Source organism: Diuraphis noxia, unplaced genomic scaffold, assembly GCF_037042655.1.
Source record: "Diuraphis noxia isolate RWA-SAM2 unplaced genomic scaffold, SU_Dnox_SAM2 contig0002, whole genome shotgun sequence".
Taxonomy (NCBI): Eukaryota; Metazoa; Arthropoda; class Insecta; order Hemiptera; family Aphididae; genus Diuraphis; species Diuraphis noxia.
This window is the reverse complement of record NW_028301712.1, coordinates 45,305,001-45,328,140: the sequence shown is the minus strand read 5'-3', so window position 1 is coordinate 45,328,140 and position 23,140 is coordinate 45,305,001. Positions and strand designations below refer to the sequence as shown.

The 23,140-nt window shown below is 31.2% G+C and overlaps 1 protein-coding gene and 1 pseudogene across 2 annotated transcripts; both read right to left on the bottom strand.

Annotated features, from left to right (window-relative positions):
* Positions 1-247: 247 nt before the first annotated feature.
* LOC107164814 (alpha-(1,6)-fucosyltransferase-like) lies at positions 248-5,322 on the bottom strand (annotated as a pseudogene). The gene is made up of 8 exons (XR_016190085.1): positions 5,107-5,322; positions 4,991-5,012; positions 3,423-3,776; positions 3,004-3,170; positions 1,961-2,171; positions 1,753-1,902; positions 413-635; positions 248-325 (listed from the first exon to the last, which is right to left on the bottom strand). The product of XR_016190085.1 is annotated as an alpha-(1,6)-fucosyltransferase-like (transcript).
* A 7,980-nt stretch (positions 5,323-13,302) lies between these two features.
* LOC107164821 (uncharacterized) lies at positions 13,303-17,209 on the bottom strand. The gene is made up of 3 exons (XM_015512780.2): positions 17,053-17,209; positions 14,784-16,754; positions 13,303-14,333 (listed from the first exon to the last, which is right to left on the bottom strand). The coding sequence occupies exons 1-3, from the start codon at positions 17,062-17,064 to the stop codon at positions 14,115-14,117; spliced, it is 2,202 nt and encodes a 733-aa protein (XP_015368266.2). The 5' UTR covers positions 17,065-17,209; the 3' UTR covers positions 13,303-14,114.
* Positions 17,210-23,140: the final 5,931 nt, after the last annotated feature.

Below are 23,140 nucleotides of genomic sequence, written 5' to 3'. Positions count from 1 at the left end.
CGACTGTATACATTTTTACATATTTATAACAATGTGTACAATATTTTGTTTATATGAATAAGGTTTAAATTTCCCTTGAAAAAAAGTATCTTTCTTATTTTTGGACCTTACTTGTAAACGTATTATACACAGAACAATTTTATTACCTATATCTATTTTTTTTATTTCTTAAAACGTTATCAGAATGTTCATAAGTTATAAATGCTATAATATAATATATTAGTAATGTTAAGGTATTGCGCAATAATTAATCTTCCAATTCTTCAGAGCCTAATTTAATATCAGGATAACTGGCAAAATACATTACTTAGATTTTTTGGATTACCTAGAACAATATTTATAATTAAAACAGTATAAAATACATAATAATAAAATAGATAAAATGATGCAATCAGCTATTAGTAATAGATACCTTAAAAGTAGGATACAGAAGAGTTTTGTTTGTTCTCAAATGTGTTCCCATCGAATATCCATTATGCTTATTTCCAATGACTTCGATCTCGTCGCCCACTTGCAGATCCATCTCTTGCGGTCTGTTTGATTTATGTGGTGATATAGCAACATACAGTCTACGAGTTCGGTCGCTAAAATGATATATGTCATCTAGCGAAGTGAACTGAGTTGATGCATCTATTCTGTATTTTGAATACCATTAATTATTTCATAAGCCAATCGGCACACTTGTGAGGAAAAATAGCTATTTGAAATGCAAAGTTTTTCATTCAGTATGAAAATATAATCTTTAACATAAATATGTTTAATCTATTTTATTTTAATCTACGAATAATATTTTATTAATTATAATTCAAAGTTATAATAATTGTTTTAGATTTCAAAGTAAGAGTTTACACAGTAAAACCTCGTTTGTTGTATGTCTCACCAATTCATTAAATCTCACCGATACTTTACAGATAGTTACCAGTATCAATATTTAGTTTACAATTTATTTAATGTTAAAATTGATAACTCGGAATATAGAAAAAATATATTCATGAAGTAAGTGATATAAATTTAAGTTAAATTTATTAATCCAACAACAGAATAATACCGAAATATAATATATAAATACCTGATTATCGTACAATATAAACTTATAATAGCCAATATTATAATGTATAAACATTTAAATATTAGATACTATAGTAAATTTAAAAAAGCGGGTAAGTCGTGGATGTTGCTCTGCTGTACAGTAGGTTACAAGTGGATTACTGTAATGGATGGAATTAAATTTGAATCCAATGATATTATATTATTGTATACGAAAAACGATTCTGAGCGAAGACGATTTATCTGTCTAGGTCCTAGACTCTAGTTTTTTTCCTTAATTTTTAGTTTGTTTATCTCAATTATTTTAAAAAAATATTGGTAATTTTTTACTTTTGACCCTCCAAAGTACCAACTATATTCACTTTCTGATTGAACGAGGAACTGAAGTCGAAAATCGAAGCACTTTTACTGCCCCAAAATGTGATGACAGACACAAAAAAACGCACACACACATTATAGTAAAATCAATATATTCCTCGCTCCGCTCAGAATCTAAAATGTTTTATCTATTGGATACTAATTAAAAATTTTAATTGATTTAGGTTTCTCATACACATAAATAGATATAGTTAAGCGAATTGTTTATAGTATAATTGTATTATAATAGTTCAGAAACTATATTATTATAAATTTAATGATTATGTCACTAGATTAATGATTTTTTTAACTTCTTTTAATTTTTATAAAATATTGACTTTTACATACATGTGACAAGAAGTGCAAACTAAATAGTCACACTGGGATAAAAAATATAAGTCGATGTTGATATTCAAAATCGACTTGTCCAACTCGCGAGTGATAACAGACCCAGTTTTCGATAGTTCTGGGTTACCAAATATATAGTAATCAGGATACCTAAAACACAGCACTTTTATAATAATTATGTAATAAAAACAAAACAACTTTAACTTGCTTTTTAGAAGCTTCCTTGAACAACGTTGGATCATCTGTAGCTAAATATATTGTCTTAAAAATGTTTCTTCCGTTCATTTTTTGTAATTTGTAAAACTGTTCAACGTCGTAGTACATGTATTCTTCAAGATTGTGAAACGAACAAATTTTGTCCGTCGTTCGTCTGATGTGCACTCTGAAGTATTTACATTGACAAATTGACAAATAATTACAATATTAAATAGTTTTAGTGTAATTATTTTAATACACCTTAACATGAATTTCGTGATGTAATTTCTATTATAATACTATCGTTATCATTAGACAGACTAACGCAGAAAGAAAGGATCGAGTGTTTAGTCATTACGTTTTCGAACAGCAGTGACAGTGGCCATTCATACGACCTGGACCATCGGTTACTGCAATGGGAAGAGTGAGATTGACTACTTGATCACTTTCGTTATTTGATAATATCACGTGTTGCGTATCAAAGCCTATTAATTTGCTAAAGGTCAAACTCGCAGATTTTTCGAGTAAAAGATTTATTCAAATATATTTTTAACATTTTAAACAAATAAAGTCTTCGTTTAATTTGGAAGACTCACCAAGACTAAAAAAAAGGTAAAAATTAAGAACGGGGGTACTCGAGTCATCCAAAAATGTCTATCGGCAGTATCTGTTACATATAGGTACAGTGGACGCCGCTTAAAAGACTCACTTTGGGACCTGCACAAAGTGAGTCTTATAAGCGGCGTCTACTGTATTTAAATAGATTACTATTACAGATACGATCGTTTGAATAGATAAACGCTGTTGTATTTGTAAAATAAAATATCCCAAGTGCTTATTTTTAGTTTTTATCATTTTCAAACTAACCTAACTATTTAAATAATCACTATTGTAATATGGATACATTTAAATATAAAATAACTGGTGATAGAAATTCTACGTGTAAACCTGCACTTCGTATACAATTTAAATTATTTACTCAAACATTTTCTTTATACTTCTTTAATAATGTAATCAGTAAAACTCATCGTCGTCAAAACATAAAGATAATATTACCTGGCCAAGGCACAACCGTTTCGTTGTTGTCCAATGATGACACTGCTTGTAAACCCCCAATAATTGTAGGGATTGTCGAGGATCAATGTCCTTTTGGTACTATAAGCAACGACCAAGCAGTTGACGAGATGGTTTAGGCGACAACCATATCCACACGAACGTCGGTCCTTTGAGCAAACACTTGAACAGTGGCGAATTTAAGGTGGGGCAGAGGGCCTTGCACTCCACATGGCCCATTAGTTGAGCTATTTATGCTAAATAAAGCGCTACCCTCTCCAGAAAATATCTAATATCCACCACTGCATTAAAATATACAACACTGCACGCTTTCGCGTATAATAATACAGAAAAATTCATAAACTAATAAATTTGTACAAGTATAATATTTTAAATTTAAATTTGTATTCATTTATATTTACCAAGTTTAAGTTGCAAAAGAGTTTTTTCGCTACAGAACAGTCTTCTGGGTTTTGTAAAAATCTTAGTCTCTTTTGGACTAGAGTCCTCAAATAGACGTATTCTTTACGTCTCCACCGTGTATGCCCATCGACGGATTCTAATTTAGCTATGTCATTCAATAACGAAAAATAGCGTTTGTTGAAATTTTTTGAAATTTGAATTGTGATCGGATATATGGTTTTATCGGTATTAGTCAACAGTCATAGTTCATAATTGACGTAATACCAAAATTCCGTTGTATTGAAATAAATACGGCGACGCAGTACTTCATACTTCTCGGACGGGCCTTTCCCAATTTTTTTTTGGTTTAAGTGCTGTAAGCCATGTGCATTAAACATAATATACATATTTATTATGATTTCATTTATGCATGGTATTTAATCATTTTAAATTCTTAGCAGAGCGACGAGTTTATTGACTTTTCAATGATGTGTGTATGTGTACTTTTTTTATTTGTATCTTTCATCACGTTTTGGGATAGTAAAAATTTTAAATTGTGTACTTTAGCATCTTTTATAGAAGAAAATTTAATCTAGTTGATACTCTACAGGGGATTGGGAAGTGAAAATTCACAGTAATTTTCAAAAGAGTAAAAAAATACAAACAAAAATTATGAAATACTCAAGCAAAAAAATAAAAAATATCCTCTGTTTATTATTGTTTCGGTATTCTTATTAGGTATAGTAAGTTATAATATAACTAAACCTTGTCTAGTGTTTTATGTATTAGTTTTACATAATAATGTGTTTTTTATATGGCATGTCTGCTGCTCATCACCTTTAGGAATGGTAAAATGTTTTAGTCCTCAACTCTGAGCGTCGTATCTGGTGAATAATTTCTAATTGGTACATTGAGGGGTCAAGAATGAAGAATTTCTCAGTATTTACCTTTTTTTTTTCGTAACTAACAAAAATTAAATGAACTGTTAATATTTGGTATTTTCACATAATATTTAAATATTTTAAGTGAATGGGGTTCATGTTAGGAAAAAATAATCTAACGTCATAATAAATTCAATTAAACCATAAGTTATTGCATATCATGGAAGAAATTATACTCATTGAGTTAAAATTTAGATTTAAAATTCAGGAACTTTATTTAAAGTAACTTAACTTTAACTTTCTAATTCGTTAATATCCAGATTTGTGAATTCGTGACATTATGATGATGTTGTTGGTGATTTTTTCCGGTGTCGGCAAATATCGAATATTAATTTTGCTATGCCATAATTTAAAAAACGATTATTTTTCGACGAAGTATTATTACTTATTATTCTTTATTATCAGAATTACACATAATACGGTAAACGATATTAATCTTAAATTGATTTATATTGGATACTTAGTTTTAAGTTAGTTCATACTTAAATTTATGTTTTAGAGGAAATACTTTACAATATGAGAGCAACATATTTTTAGAATTTTAATTTTATGTAGGTACGCGTAACACGAAAAAAAAATTAATAGGTATAATATATCTCCGTTATGTGAAAATCTTTGAGAACATGATACTATACATTTATACTTACACTATTCTCGGCGATTCTTAGTCTGAAAATATAAAATAATTATGCACAAAAAAAAAAAATTAATATATGATAATCACGCATAGAAGAAATTTAATAAGTTTAATAATACGATCTACCTTTGAGTTAAGACGAGAACTTTATGTTTTAGTTCAGCTTTATTTTTATGCAGAAAATCGATCTCTAATAGAACTTTGGCCAGCTTTTCATTTGTATTTTTCTCGGAGATAACTACTTGTTGCTGTTTTGGTTTAATAGTCATCAATAGAATAATAATATAGGTATACAAGTATTAAAAGAATACACATTTTTAGCCATAACCGACAGGTCTTCATTATTTTGTTACTGATTCAGTGTCTATTTAACATTTTAAGATGTTCAAGATATAATACAACAAATTATTACGAATATGAAATAAGGGTATAACTTGTATTATGAGAAATGACTATAGGTAAGGATCATAGAGTGAACTTTTCGTTAAATATATTGTGTTGAAAATTTTTGGAAACTTATGAAATGAACATAGAAAATATAATAATAAAAAAAATATTGAGATAAATAAATAATAAACCATTTTTAATTTGAATGTACGGCTATTATTGTGTTTTAAACTTAAATTGTGTCATTTAGTTTTCTAAAATTATAACAAAGTCTTGCGAATATAAAAAAAATCTATTTAAAGTAGTGAATAAATTTGTTTATAATAAAAAGTAAGATTTTACTTAATATTCTGAGTGAAACGATGAGTGTACTTATACTTATTGATTTTACAATGATGTGTGTGTGATTTTTGTATACTTTTGGCACAGTAAAAATATTTCAATTTTCTCCAACAGCATTTATCCGAAAGAAAAATGAAGTTGAAGGTAAGAAATCCCTAGTAAATTTAAAAAGGGCTGAGAAAAACGAAAAAATTAAGGAAAACCCTAGATTTTTACCCAAAATCGGGTTTTGACCATATCGATTTTAATGTTTGATGTATGTAGTTCTTAAAAAAATTAATGTAAAAACGTGCAATTTTCGCTGAATGTTAGTATTTACACCATACAATTTTAAAAATATTTTGAGATGTGTTACACTATTTATAAACATATGCAATTTTCAATTATTATTTGTAATTTTTTAATTAATGCCGATACAAAAAATTTTACTTTGTCAAAAAACTTGAAAATATAATACAAGGTTTCTCGTAAGTTGCTTGTCATTGGAAATTAAAAAGAAAATTGAGCGTAAATTCTCAATAGCTTTTGATAATCATTTTAAATTTGAATTTTTACAAAATTTGAAAAAATAAATTGATAATTTATCTTTTGAGCTCAAATACTACTACTCGATAATAACAGATTAATATTAACAGTGATAAAAAATCGTTAAAATTATTCTGATTCATAGCAATTTTTTCTTGATCAGACCTTGGGCATTATCGTCAACCGATATGTCGGGTTTTTGTTGTTCTGCGTACTGATTATTTTCAGTTTTCATATTAATTTAAATTACCTACTATTATTACTGTTATTGGTTGTATAGCAGCAGGTGTATCGTCACGTGTGTCAACATATCACCTATTAGAATCGTTGGAGGCAGATAAATTATGTATATAAAACAATCAAATTCATAACATTATATTTTTATTGGGTATTTTCATTTCATTTTATCGTTACAAAATATAATGATACTCGTGGTTCTGTCCACATGCCTATATTCGTTTCTTGTATTTAAAATATTTTTCGGATGCGATGATGAAATTCGGTTAGGTCGATGGTGATTCCCAAGGACCTAGAATTTTGCGATCATAGACGACAGACGCGTAGAGAACGATTACTAATCATACTTAACTGGCAACGTTACGTGTCAGAATGTTAGATTATCACATAAGGTAATGTTTAGTACACAATCGAAGTACAAGATGGATGATGTGTCTGTAAATGAAACTCTATCGATTCTGTTAACATCGTTTATGATTACGATTTATCTTTACCGACTAGGCGTAATTACTGTTATAAACATAAAATGTTTGACTACTACTTCGAAACGAAGTCTGTGTGACAATTTCTAATTGCACCATCGATCTTAACTCGGTGAAGTACGTAAGTTTCAACAATTTTTTTTCCCGGAGGTGTGGTAAAGTAAACTTAAGCCAAAACGGCAAACTTTCTGCAATAGTCATATATATATTGAAACTAAGTCCGACTGCCAAATTATAACTTCATCGTAGTTTTTAGTATATTTAATTATATAAGATAAAATAAATAAAACTGCGAAAAAAGGTATTTGATATAAGAATGTTTCTGTTCGACACTCAAAGTATTCCGATGGTCAGTTTAAAAAAGTCATATGTATATCATTAATACTGTGCGAAGCATTTTTTTTAGTCACCTACAAAGTACAGATTTTATTCTATACTTAATCGGACACACAGCTAAAATATATTTTAAATTTTGTACTGACTATATAGATTATAGATATTATATTATACTTAGTAAAATAATAAAATAGCTTAGTAATATAATGCTAATATAGTATGCCAACATATTTTTTTAAACTTAAAAAGTTAATATTTATTGAAATAATTACTTTATATATCAAAACATGTTTAATAATATACATATATGAAGCTAGTATAGGTATCTATAAAACCGTAAAACCGTTGTGTAAATGGTTTACAATTCAAGTGAAGTTGAATTTTAACGTCGATAATATTTTTTATTCTATACATTTATACATTTATAGTAAAATAATATCTAGGTTAAACAAGTTCAACTCGTCAAAAATTCGGTCGAATCGAAGACAATATAATTATCATTACGGACACTGTTTACTTATAATAATATATTATAGGAGTTGTGTATAAAATATGTATTTTATGCTGTTGAGAATAATCAGAATAATTTATAATTTATTACAATATTATTAGTTATTACCCACAAACAGTTGCGTACGTAATAATATACTATAAATCGTTAATAAGTTAGAATAATAATGTGCCTATTTGTACGAAATGTATAATTATTTTGAAAGAAAGTGCGCTGAAACGTAAGTGCATGAACACTATTTTAAACGTGTACGACGCCATTTTACTGCTACCGTACACCCGAGGAGACTATTATAACGTGACGGAAATCACATAACGATATAATATTTATCTGCATAACATAACATGTACACAGTTTTTTTTCGTGTATTATTATTTATTAAAATATTGGTTCATAGAGTTTAATACGTAAACTGGTTTGCTTGACAGATTTCAACTACTTTATTCGACGAGTCGCAATAATAATATATAAGTAATACTTATATACTAAATATATTGCTTTTCTTCGCATTAATATTATGCGATACCGCTGTAATATCGAAACGTATAATATATTATGATTTATGATATAGGTACTAGATTTTTATAATCGTATTCATGGATTTAGGATAAGGTTGTCCTATCATGGGGTAATAATACATCAATAAACCGACATCGGCATCAGTAATCGTTGAGTAACTTTATTTTAAATTTACAAACCTACATATTATATAAAACTATAGTATATTTTATTATATATCTATTATGCAGCCGAGTCTTGATAACTTAAGCTTCAAAAACTTCGATTGTCTCTTGGTGTGTTTTTATGTTTCATTTAAAATATATAATGTGATAAATACGTGCAAGTCAAATTTATTTATATTTCCTTTATGATTAGAGTTATCAAGACCGTATTACTATTTGTTATTTATTGATTTAGTATCTGATATATCAAATGAAATCTGATAAAATGATAATTTTAGAGTGATATTAATACGAGTATCTTTTATTTTTTTAACATATAAGTTAGAACGTTATTTAGGTGCATTTCCCTAGCACCAACACTTCCGAATTTCGGAACCAAATAGGGTCGAATAAGGGCCTGTATAATATTTATATATTTTATTACCTGATTTAACTATATTATTTGTGAGCATTTATTATATTTTATGGAAGTTTATTATTTCTAGACAATATTAGGATGCTTAGAGTAATAATGAAAAAAATTATTTAATAACATTTATATTAATTAATTAACATAAAACTTGTAAATTATTGAAAAACTCATTATTAACAATAAATAGTTATAGTTAGCATCGGCGTCATTTCATATTTTTGAACTCATAACGATAAGGAGGCACAATAAAACATCATATTTTTCAATAACTAATGGGACATATCACTTTAAAGTGATTTTTAATCAATCCAGTGAATTGGTCAAATAAGTCTAGTCTTTAATTAATACTGTGAATAGTTTTTTTTTTCATAATATTATTTATGTTTTACGGCGTATTGTATAGGCAATAGAGATGCATAACTATATTCTAATCAATAATAATAATATTATAGTAACGTACTAAAACCAATGATTCGTTTGACAACACTTAAAGGAATAAAACAAAAGTATTTTTAGAAAAGGTAAGTTAAATTAAGACATAATAATTTTCAATTTATTAGTATAATTAGAAGTAGGTATTAATAAAATGGAATTTACATACAAATTGAAGCTTAATTTACTGTTGTACTTATCACTGATGATATTTAAACTTTAAATATCGTCAGTGATAAGTACAATATTATATATGATTCCTATATGATTTTGTTTTTTCTGAATTCCGCTTTTACAATAAATAAGATATATATATATATATATAAATATATCATAATATATAAGGTTGAAAGTGATCAATTTCAGTGAATTTACTTATAATTACTAAAAGTGTATTACTTTTTTTTAAAACACAATTATTGATGAAGCAACATTTTTAAAATATGTATCCTGTCATTATTTTTAAGTAGTTTACAGTTTTGAATGACGATATAATATATTTCAATTTAATATTAAGAATCAGAATTATTTTCTAGGTTTTCATACAAATTAAATTACAAAAGAGTAGTTAATTATTTTAAAGTACTCGAAGTTTGAGTAGATGTGTAGAGTAGTGGATCAATATTTTTGGCAGTAGATACCCTACCATTGAGTGATACTTTACATCTGTGCTCATAATATAATCTTTAAATAATTATTATTTATTTATACTTACTATACTTATAACTAGTTATAAGTTGTTTATTAATTTATTCGTTCGAAAGTCGATTTACATGTAAAGAAAATACAAAATGCTGTTCTGCAATATAAAATTAAAAACTTAAACTACTAAGATTCTAAAATCAAAAAAGTAAAATCTTAAAACAGTAAAACACTATCCATTGGATAACTTTAAACCTTAAATATATAAATAGTTTATTAAAAAAGTAAAATTCAGCGGAAACAAAATTTCAGAAATAATAATAATATTTTATTTTCAAGCTGTAAAAGTCATTCGCAACAAGCACAATAGTAAACTTAAATGTACGATACCTAAATAGAACTTCATCAAATTTGAATTTTTATAGTTTCAACTGAAGTAAATGCCACTGTTATAATAATAATATCAAAGTTATACCAAAATAAAATTTTCTAAGTATGTCAAGAAATGCCAATTGAAACGGTATTTATTATTAGTTTATAATTTGCATTTTGTATTATGTAAGATTTAATATTTTTTATTATTATTGTTATTTGTGTATAATCTGCCTATCAAGTGTTAATCTGCGTAATCAAATAAGTTTCCACATTTATCAGGGTTTCACTTTCTGTCTGCTTATCATTTGCATTGATCTCTGATTTATAAATTGTAATTAATATTATTATTGTAACTATAATATTATTATATTTACTAATCAATTAAATCTTATAATATTATAATAAGTATTTGTGTAAATTGAAAATGTTAACCATATATTTGATAAATTTGAATTAAAACAATGCTACGATATTGATGGCAAAAATATTTTTGAATTATTACTCGTCTGTTAGTTTTTATACTATACCTTCTATACTCATCGATATGGTACCTACAATTACTATGTAAATCGATAAACTTAGTGTTATGCCCAGATGAGTTGGTGACATATTGTTATGGTACCATTTATTAATATCATGCGATTTTAAGCGCTATATATAATAGTAATAACTAATAATAATAATATACAATATATTTTTAATGTACAGTTGGAAATATTTATGTGATTAGTTTGGCCAATCACACGAAAAACAAGCGTAAATATAACATGTGTATAATATATAATACTTACAATGTGTAGATGTCAACATTATACTATTACTATAACCTGATTTTACGTAAATCAAAAATATAATTATTATGCAGTACGAAGGATATCTCTACACGTACCTACTGTGCTGAAAGTATCGTATTGAAAGTAACTGTTTTGTTACGTACTAGAGGGCTGTGCGTGTACCAGATGCGCGACCGCAATCGTGAGTTTAATTACTCATAAATTAATTTTCAATATTTATTCAACATCATAGGCAATAATTATTACACCGCATACTGGTTATTCGTACTTGCGTGTATATATATAACTATTTTGAACTTGTTATTAAATACCATATTATTAACGTCTTATTTTATGTGTGCTATTCTTTTCATTACTGATGTAATTATTTATTAGCTGATGTGGTACTTACATAGGTACATGATGTCCAGTGAAGTTGTATAGGTATTATTTATTTATTTCATAAACAACAATATCCGTTACGTACCTGCCTATGGGTTATATAGAGATCACCATAACAGACGTTTTCGTTGCACACATAACTTAATAATATAATACTAGGCACCTATCATAAAATATAAAATAAATTTTATTTAACTAAGTGGTATGTACTCATAATTATTTCTGGCATTAATCGAGAACACAACGATTTGGATCAAAAACAAAATATGTTGCTTAACATGTCGCAAAAACATTACAAAGTGTTTGCATTCAGTGTGCGTAGACAGTCATACGCTATGCTATATCTGATGAACAAACGCTATACAAATTTCCAATTGTAATGCATAAGTTTAATTGTGATATAAGTCAGAAAAATTGTTAATAATAAATAATAATAATAATCAAATATATTATTTTATACCTACTACATATCTGCGCTTATAATAAGACGTATTATACGTTCAGAAGAAAATAAAACATGAAAAATGGTAAAACATAATATTTGTATGTACCTAGTTTCGTATTTAATATTTAAGGAAAAATCTAAGCGGTACAGCGTATCAGCGCGCGGATATTATACGAGTATTATCCGCGAGCTTTGTCGACGCTTTCACCTCAGCTGTAATTATAATTTCTAAGATTATGAAAACGTTATTCAACCTGCACGTCGTTCAATTTGACTTAATTAACGTTTTCGAACCTTGAGTGCTCGAATTAAAATAATATATAATAAATATATATATATTACACCCGAGCCGTCTCAAACTCGCGTGTGGGTAACGTTTCATTTTTTTTTTTAATCTCGTGGCCTCTCGCCGACAGCTCAAGGACGATAAATATAACGCGACTACGTATCCGCGCTTGTCGGCCAACCACTGTCCGTCGATAACGCGCTTTTTCACGTTACCGTGGTCACGGGTTAACATAATACCAATATAGTATTTACGCGAAGGGTACCTGGGTTTTTAGTCATAAAATATATAAGTGTGCTAATGATTGAGGGGGAAAAAACGATCTTCAATCGTAGAGACCTCGTACCAGAACAAGTGTGACGACTACAACCCTGAGTCGTCCGATTTCCTCGTCGTTTTCAGTCGGAACCATATCTGATATCTCCTCTACGTCATTTGCAGTTCGTACTACCAGCTACTGCCTACAACTACTGGATGAGCTGGTTCGGTCAGTTTAAAACGAACAATTTATATTAAATTTTACTATAAACTGGTACGCGTGCGTAATTCGCCGCAAATAAGTGCACATTTGTGTGTGTGTGTGTGTGTGTGACAGTTCCAGGTCGATCTCATTATGTTGCATAACTATATTATACGTTACTTCTCGATTTGGACACACTCGTCTTGGTTATATTATATAGCAGCTGTGTACCTACGCCGCCGCAACATTCTCGTCGGAATAGAAAATAACGCACATGAAAATACATGCGGCGGCGGTTGTTTGCGCACACACACTCACACGCCGCACTGCACAGGTATTATGTACTATACATAATAATATATAGCTCGCTCCCACATCGGAGAGATTAACATAAATAACGAAATATATATATCAGCCCCGGGGGCGCCCCGGACCGGTTTTTCGAAGACCAACTACGCCACCGCACTGCCGCCGCCACGGACGCCTCACGACGACGCGTTCGGGTAACCTAAATCTCGCGGATAAAATCCCTGAAGGCTATTCTTCCCTTCCCTTCTCTTCCCGTTGATACTGCCAAAAAAAAAACACGATATTGTGTTGGTAACTACGAAGTTTTCATTTATAATAATGTATATAAGTCAAAAATTATTATCGATCTATCGTCATGATACATAATAAAATATAATAATATAAAAATCATATGAAGATTATACACGAAGATTAATAATACTAATACTAATGATAATAATAATAATAATACAAAACATAATAAAATAATAATAAAAATTTTACATCGAAAAGTATAAATATATACAATTGCATAAGGTACAGAACTAGGAAGAACGTAATTTTATTATAAAATGAGACAATTTATTATTATTAACGTATTTAAATGTTGTTGGCTTTCAATAATAATAATAATAATAAGTGACAAAACCGTTGTTGACGGCAGTCAATCTACACTGATTAATATTATTATCTCGCTGATTTATTGTATTTCATTCTTGAGCATTTGTTTTTATTCGATTTTTTAGTTAAATTTTAAACTATTGAAATGTTAATAAAATAATAAAAATAATACGATTGTTTATAATAATGTTAAGTTACAAGTAGAAGTGGATTTAATTTTGATACGTTTTTCGATGTTGTGAGATCGTTTCTTTTTATTTCGATTCGAACGAAAGATAACTTTACTGATCTCAATCTATATAAAAATTTGTATTTCATGGTCTAAAAATATATCCGCAAAAAACGGGTAATATAATTGATATGAATATGGTGTTGATGAGTTGCATCGTTTTTGCTATATGATGGGACTTACGTATTTTGCATAAATTTCTTTAACATCTGGCGTATAGAAAAAAAGAGTTAAAAATACATTAAGTTTATATATTTATTTGGAAATTAGTATTTAGCTCCTGCTGCTGGTGTCTTAGAGACATTAGCGAAAAATCCGTTGTCCCAATCGGCGTAGTAGGTTACTGTCCTTATGGAACCGTCAGGCTCGACAAGGCTGTATTCTCCTTTCACAACTTCCCCATCACGTTCTTCTTTTTGGCTCTTCTTGTCACCTGTGTAAGAATCGTCTACGCTGTACTCGTAGGCGTATCTTGGGTTCTCATCCTGAAATATGTATACAAAACATAATAAATCGCTGGGTCATGGGATTCGTATTTAGTTAACGATACATATATATATAATATATATACTCGTAGTCTTTGTATCATTGCAATAGTAAGATTATTACATAATGGCATATTTTTAACATACGAGAGTCGGTCGTTGCAAAAATAAATAATAATATTGTCCTACGCCAATTTATATTTGTTTCCACGTAATATTACAATACAATTTAGATTTTTGAAATCTGACTTCTTGTTGAGTAACAATTTATTACGTTTCCCGTCGATTTTAAAACGTAAGTAAATAAAAAATATACACATTTCGAAACGAACATTAATCGATTTAAATATTTAAATATTATGTATAGTATGATATATGCCCTCATATTATTTTATTAACTATTTAGCTATTGTTAGAATATTACTATTATTATTATTTTATTATGCTTACGTAATTTTCCAAGTGAGTGTTTACGACGTTCTTGGTCGGTCCAGTTTTTGGTGGTGTGACGTAGCTCGCGTAAGTCTTAGCTGGTGCGTATGACTGTGCTGCTGATCCGTATGCTGGGGCCGCTGGTGCGTATGACTGGGCTGCTGGTGCGTATGACGGGGCCGCTGGTGCGTACGACGGGGCCGTTGGTGCGTACGACGAGGCCGCTGGTGCGTACGACGGGGCTGCTGGTGCGTATGACTGAGCTGCCGGGGCATATTCCGGGGCAGGGGCAGCGGCGTACGACGGCGACGGGTAGCTTGGAGCGGCAGAAGAGTACGATGCAGATTGGTAGCTCTGGGAAGCAGAGTACGAAGGGGCTGAATAACTGGGAGCGGCAGAGTATTCAGGGGCTGAGCCATAAGAAGCGGCTGGAGAGTACACGGCGATCGGAGCGGACGAGTAAGATTGTTTCGATGACGTATACGCGGCTGGCGAGTATGCTGGAGCTGGAGCGTACGATTGTTTGGACTCGTAAGACGGAGCTTTGGTGACGTATTCCTGTTCGTGCTCATCACATTTTGGTGGTGCCACTGCGACGTACGACGACGGAGTAGAGTACGCTATGGATTTCTGTGCTGGTGCAGAGTATTCGGGCTTGGCGGCCTTGTAGCTGCTGCTCGAGTACGAGTTGTAGCTCGATGATTGGTATTTGGGTGCGGGAGCAGAGTATTTTGGTGGAGAAGCGTACACTGGTTCAGGGGCGGCGTAGCTCGGGGCTGGTGTAGAGTAGCTGACTGGGGAGTATTTTGGTGCAGCTGGGGAGGCGTATACTGGTTCGGGGACGGCGTAGCTCGGGGCTGGTGTGGAGTAGCTGACTGGGGAGTATTTTGGTGCAGCTGGGAAGGCATACACTGGTTCTGGGACGGCGTAGCTAGGGGCTGGTGTAGAGTAGCTGGATGAAGAGTATTTTGGTACGGATGGTGAAGCATAGTTTGGTTCTGGTACGGCGTAGCTGACAGCCGGTGCGGAGTAGCTGGATGATGAGTAGCTGGATGAAGAGTAGCTTGGTGCCGAGTATTTTGGTTGAGAGTAGCTGGAAGATGCTGAGGAGTAAGATGGGTTTGGTACAGCGTAGCTGGGAGCGGCGGTAGAGTAGCTGGACGATGAGTAGCTGGATGAAGAGTAGCTGGACGGCGAGTATTTAGGTTGGGAGTAGCTGGAAGATGCTGAGGAGTAAGATGGGTTGGGTACAGCGTAGCTGGGAGCTGGAGTCGAGTAGCTGGACGCAGAGTATGCAGCTGGTGCTGGAGAGTAGGCAGGTTTGCTTACGTATAACTGTGGTGCTGAGGAGTATGAGTAAGATGGTGCGGCGGTAGTGTATTCATGTTGAGCAGCGTCTTCGCATTTCGGGGTGGTTACTGAGTATGGTGCAGCTGGTTTGTAATCACCTTTGTATTCATGGGGCGTGTATTCGGTGGTACTTGACACGTATTTTGGTGCTTCGTATTTGGGTGTGGAGTAAACAGCTGGTTTGTACGCTGGTGCAGAGTACACAGCCTTTGCTGGTTTGTAATTGTTGGTGTAGCTCGGTGAAGAGTATTTAGGAGTGCTTGGTGACGCGTAGCTCGGATCAGGTACTGCATAACTCGGAGCTGAGTAGCTCGGAGCCGAGTAGCTGGGAGCCGAGTAGCTGGGAGCCGAGTAGCTGGGAGCCGAGTAGCTGGCAGACGAGTAGCTGGCAGCCGAGTAGCTAGGAGCTGAATAGCTTGGTGCCGAGTAACTCGGTGCTGAATATTTGGTAGCTTCATAGCTGGGCTTGAAGTAAGCTGGCTTGGGTGCTGCAGGAGCGTAAGATACTAAACTTTGGGTGTAATCAGATTTGCTAGGTCCATATTTTGGTGGATGAGAGCACCCATCATCGTGTTGATGACTTTCTGCCTCGTATTGGCAGCTGCAGCTTACGGCCAACAACAGCGTAACCGCTAATACCTTTTAATTATAAAGAAAATGATTTAAAAAAATTTAAAACTGAGAGACAATAATATATACATAATATTATGTATTTAATACATTTTACACATTTATAAAATTATAAAATTATTAATTAACCAATTGAACTATTTAATATTACATATGTTACGAATATGTATAATATTATAGAACATGGACGTACTAATAATATTTGGATTGATTTACATTATACTATTTCGTATTCTCTGGTTTTATACATATTTTATTTAAAAGTTATTTAAGACAGCGAACACGGAAAAAAAATGTTTTTACATACCTTTAATTCCATAGCGGTGGTTCTCTGGATGCTCGGGAAAAAAAATCACTTAAACCCGCGAGTAAATCGAATTTAAACTAACACGAAAACCAACACACTGCGCACGATTCGATGCGGTTCGTTAGACGGACACCAATCACTAGGTGCAAGCCCGCGCTTAAGATTTTATACATAATACATCCCACTTCTGTCAGGAGGCTAAAAAAACATAACAACGTACGGTTATCCCCTACTCGTTGCAGATTACTATCACCTTGTCACCAGTTAGAGCCCCCGAGGCGGTTTTTTGGTCCAAACGTTTGGGTGTGGTTACTAAGGGGGCCGGTTGCGCTGGTGTGGCTATAATATGCAACAACGTTGCCCCCTGGTCAATATCGATGTTGTGTATGGTTATTTAATATTATAGCCATCGTTTTTATCGTCAATAATTATAACGGCCACGGTATATATTTTGAAGCAGTCCACATAACCGCAAAACAAAATATCAATTTACAGCTGAGATATTATAGCTGTTATACCTAGTGCGACCTGATGAAATATTATGGTTGTTACGAACGGCCTTGAAATGTATTAGATAACGCGCTGACCGTACAATACGTTCAGAACGTTTAAAACGAGATTTCATTTTCTTTTGGGGAATATCAATCGAAAATGTGCACATTGTTATACATTGATGTGACGTTTGACCGTTCAAAATATTTAGCGCCCACTTTGAATTTAAATCAAATCTCGTTTAATTGGGATTTATTTTTGAGTGCATTAATTTTTATGCGATGCTAATACGTCGATTAATTTATTAAGTAACGCCTTCGGTTTTCATGTTCATTAGTGATACATAAAATTATACCTCGGGGTACTTAATTACAAGCCCATTATACGATGTAATGAACAAAAATCATTAACAATTCAGTCAACGCTGACATGATACCGGTTTTTTTTACCTGTTACTATTAAACGAAACACTAGTATTTGACAGTGAACATTTGTTCAATGCGTGTGGGTATGAACAAACTATGTCGGACAATACAATAATAAAAAATATAAAAATAGAATAGTAATTGTGTACAGAATTAACTATTTAAAAAACATTTAACTAGCGATATTATACTATACTATTATCATAATAATATAAAACCGTGACTGTGGGCTTTGAGTTTAATAAAATTACGACCAGTGACGGCAGGTACGATGATTTTCGCGATTTATTAAGCGCTTGTATTGCAGATTTTGTTGTATATTGGTGTAGTCTGATGAAGTATTTATTGGTGGTCTATATAGTCATCGTTGACAAAAATCAAGGGAAAATTTGCAAACATTTTTCACTTAATTATTCGTAAATAAGGAATGGGGTGGGCTTAGAATGGATTAACGATTTCATGCTATGATGGTAATTTTGTTCAATTAAGAATTTCATATTTACAGGTTGTAATTATTTTATTTTTTAACTTTAATTGTATGGAGAACACAATTTAGTTTATTTTTATTCAGTATGATATTTTGACTCACAGTATCTGAGATCACCCAAAAATTATCTGAATAAGATAACAGATAATTATTAAAATCTAAATCTAAATAATATAATACAAACGATATATCACTCACATTTTTATCCAGATAATGGATAAAATAAATAATTAAAAACTTACATATTTTGTAAAATAGCATTTTTTATTATTTTTATTATCGAGCCCAATATTTTTGAACCCTATTCGCATGTATGCATTTTAATGAGGATATAGAATACGCATTCAAACATTAATAATAATATGATTACTCTGAAAGTCAGCAGACCAACGTCTTAGTTCAGTTCTAAACTTAAAATCCATGAAAATAGTAATTGGTACATTATTAATCAATATTTTTTATGTTAAGCATTTGATACGTTATGTATACATTAAATTAGTTAGGTACTTATAATAATATGAAATACAAAACTAGGCTAAGCATGTTTACGCTATAAATGACAATTAGAATAATAATATACACATTTTATACATAGAAGTACGGTTTGCATATTGAAAATTTTTTTTTGGTAAAATAAGTTAATCATTATTCTATAAGATATAAGATGAGAGTTTTCTGCAGAAAAAGAGTTTAACGATGGTTAAACGATTGATATTTAAAGTTGTTAAAATGTATTTTAAAATAAATTAAAAAAATTAAATCAAACACACGATTGCTTTTGAAAAATTTACAATTAGTGGAAAATTGAGTGGATATTAATTTGGATTAAAATTAAAATTAAATATTCAATAATTGCGTTATTCATTTGACTAACAAACGTGTTTTTTTTCTGCAGGGTTAAACAATGATGTCTGACAGCCCTATATGTTTACGAGGACTTTGTTATTTTCGCTTCTTTAACCATAATTTTTAAAGTTTTGTTTATACGTATTATGCGCAGGGATTAATTCGTGGAGATATAGTCTGTCTGTATTCGTCTCGCGGCGGTTGCGGACACGAGTGGGAAGGATCACGGATCTGCTGCGCGCAAAAAAAAAAAAAACATTAATCACTAAACCCCGCTCGTTAGAAGCAAAATAAAAACTCTTTTATTATGAGATAACATAATATTAAAACATTGCACAATCTCTTCGAAAAAGAGAGAGAGAGTGAGAGAGAAACACACACACACACACGACTGTTTTATTAATATACAGCCGCAGAAAAGATTCGGTACGGAATTCACGTTCGCATGTCCGAAGGCGCACTGTCCATAATATTTATCATCGTTATTATTATTATTATTATTATTGTTATTATCATAATATTATAAATTTTATTACATTATTATTCAGTGGCGTAGAATTATTTGGTACACGCGTCACACGACGCGCCTCAGCCGCCGCCATCGAGATAAAATCGGAACGCGCGTGCGCTCTTAGAGAAATATACGACGAGATGGCAGATAACCCAAACTGTCATCGAGATAATACATAATAATAATAATAATAACAACAACAACAACAACAACAACACAATAATATTAATAATTTTTTTCGCGTGCCATCAGACGGGCGAGCAGCTGCGGCTGCATCGTGTCACCCCCCGGTGCGTTGGACCCCACACCCCTCACCATCATCGGTCCGTCAGCATGTCCACCGCACACGCCAATATTATTTATCGCTCTGGAGGGAACGCGTGTGCTAGTAAATACCGCCGAAACCCGCACACGCCCACACTTATCATCCCCGGGACGCTATTACCTATACTACAGTCGTCGCCGTCGTCGTCGTAGCGGTCCGCTGTTACGAAACGGACTTATGGGCAGATTAAAATCGTTGCGGACTCGACGGAGAATTTTCGCCACATCCAATTGGCGCGTACGACTCGTTTAGATCATAATAAATAATATGCTCGTGATATTCCGAAAAGAAATGGGAAAAAAAAAACATTGTGTAATTAAGTTGAATAACGGCCAAACAAGTTCACCCAATCACGAGCGCCGCATTATTAAAATATTGTTATTGTCGGTATAGTTATGGCAGGTGCACGTAGGAAAACGGTTTTAATTGTACAGCGCGCAACGTATACATATACGAACGTGGCGTATGTTATTATGCATAAATATTTTATTTTTTTGTGCTTTAACGCATGACGCCCAGTGAACTGGTTCTGAAGTTTTGTTGTGATCTAACATTCCGACCGTTTTATAATCGGAGACCTACGCGACATTCAATTGGTACCGCGGTATATTTAAGTATTACCGGTATTATATGAAAGTTTTCACGTGCTTTATTCCACAAAGAACGTTAAAGACGTTTATACACGCGTCACAGACTTAAATTTCTGCAGCGGATTAAATATATTATATTATTTGAGATTTTTACGAGTAATTAGAATTTAGAAATAATTTTTTTTTTTTTTTTGCTGTTATTGTACATCCATTGAAAATATCAAGTCTCATCTTAAAGATCTAACATTGTTGTATAACACCGTTGTACCGTCTTTTTTTAAATATTTTATCATCTGCACTGTGTCTGCGTTATTGATATTATGTACAAAAAAATTTGTACCATGATCTACGCACGCAATTGCAGTTACCGCTGTAGTATGGTACATTATATAATATTATTATAGACGTATCCGCGCACTTGATTTCATAAAAAACACACAGCTTTACATATGTTGACTTTTTCATCTATAAAATTGATTACAAAATATTATAATTTATATTTAAGAATTTTAATAGACATTGCATATGATTTTTTTTTTTTTTGTATTACAATTTTAAATCTATGGACAATATTGAGGCTTATCTTACGATCTAACATCGTTGTATAACTCTGTTTGTGTGTAGCACGTCTTATTTTTAATATTTTATCATCACTGCAGTGTCCGTATTATTACTGAGTTTATTACTGAAAATGTGCCATGACCTAACACGATACATTTATATACATGCATATATAAATATATTATTATAGATAAAGGTATCCCAGTGCATTATTCCATCAACAAAATTTAAAAAAATCTTGCTACGTTCAATATTATACGGTTATAGACTAACTTATTTTTTGTAAAATTGATTATATAATGAAATATTATTTATTATTTTGATACATTTTTCCATAACAATATGGTATAAATTTTATCACTATTATTGTAAATCTATAGAATATATCGAGGCCTATAGATTACACTATTGCAAAACACTTGTGAAACATGTTACCATTTTATTTATATCATGTCCTAAATTATTACTTGCTCGGAATCCTACAGAAAACTAAGTTATGATATTCGGTTCCGTATGCAGAAAAATCATTATGGAAATAATTAAGACAATGATTAAATAAGAATAATTATTTAATGAAATAATTCAATCACGTTACTATATGATTAGGCTGTTGTATTAATTATTCAACTATTGAAAAATACATATTTATTTATTTACACTTATTAGAAATAATAAGCTATATTACAATATTTTGCAAAAAGATTGAGTATTTAAACATACTATTGTAATTGGTTATTTTATTTAACTTCAAGTTTCAACTGAAATCAAAATACTGGTCAACAACCTCCTTAAATTTTTTTTTTGTTTTATTGTCATTACCATTTGTAAAAGTTTAGCAAATTGTCTATATATAGTTCCGTCAAGGAGATATAGTAAAAATTAAATATCTTCAATGGTTTGAAGTGACTACACAAACCGTTTAGTGTTGTTTTCCGATGACTGAAATCGAATTCACAGATTTAAAATATAACCGTAGGTGTTCGTTGTACCAATAATGAATGACAGACATCTCTTTGTTTAAAGACCAATCGATCATTAATTAATTAATTTAATATGATGTAAAGTTAAATTAAACAATTAAAAATGAAAATAATCATATTTTTGTAATATTTTAAACGATTGCATACTTTTAAATACTACAATTAATATTCAATATGAACATAATACAATACTAGGTAGGTACCTATACTACATATATTATGTCGATTCAAACAAATTATTATTATTGAATCGTAAATCACAATAACTACTATTGAATGCTGTTTTTACGTACAAAAAATCCAATTTTTTTCATAATGTTCAATATATCTTTATAGACTTATAATATTTACATGACATGCCTTAACAAAAACGATGTCGTCATTGTCGCACTTCACAATGATAATTGATAACATAATTTCAGTAGGTACTGGATTGTATTTCTATCGTTCGAGTTATATTCTTATATTCACAAGGACGCGAGTGGTAAATGACATGCAACTATGCGAAGAATGAGAATGTCAGAAATATTATTATTGTGAATATAGTGAAAATAGTAAATCACATTATTTACGTTTACATTTTTTATTTTATTTTTAGTGTAGCATTCAACTGGTGGCAATAAAAGACCCTTTAGATGAGGATATATTGTGTATATAATATTTTTATAAATGTGATGACCCAAATACGACAGTAATATTGTTGTGCTACAATGGTCATTCGGCGTGTCCAGCAATAAAAAGGTTTTTTAATTTGTTTATTTTTAAAATCGTTTCGGAAAGTGCAATGGAGATTACTATTGTTATTATTCAATCTCGTATACCCACGATACTTTGACATACACGCGTACTTAAATGAATTTGCGCTAGTTAT

Coding starts and splice junctions, on each gene's coding strand:
- LOC107164821 (XM_015512780.2), bottom strand. Junction 14,334..14,783: donor ACACTCACTTGGAAAATTAC/GTAAGCATAATA, acceptor TACATATTTCAG/GATGAGAACCCAAGATACGC.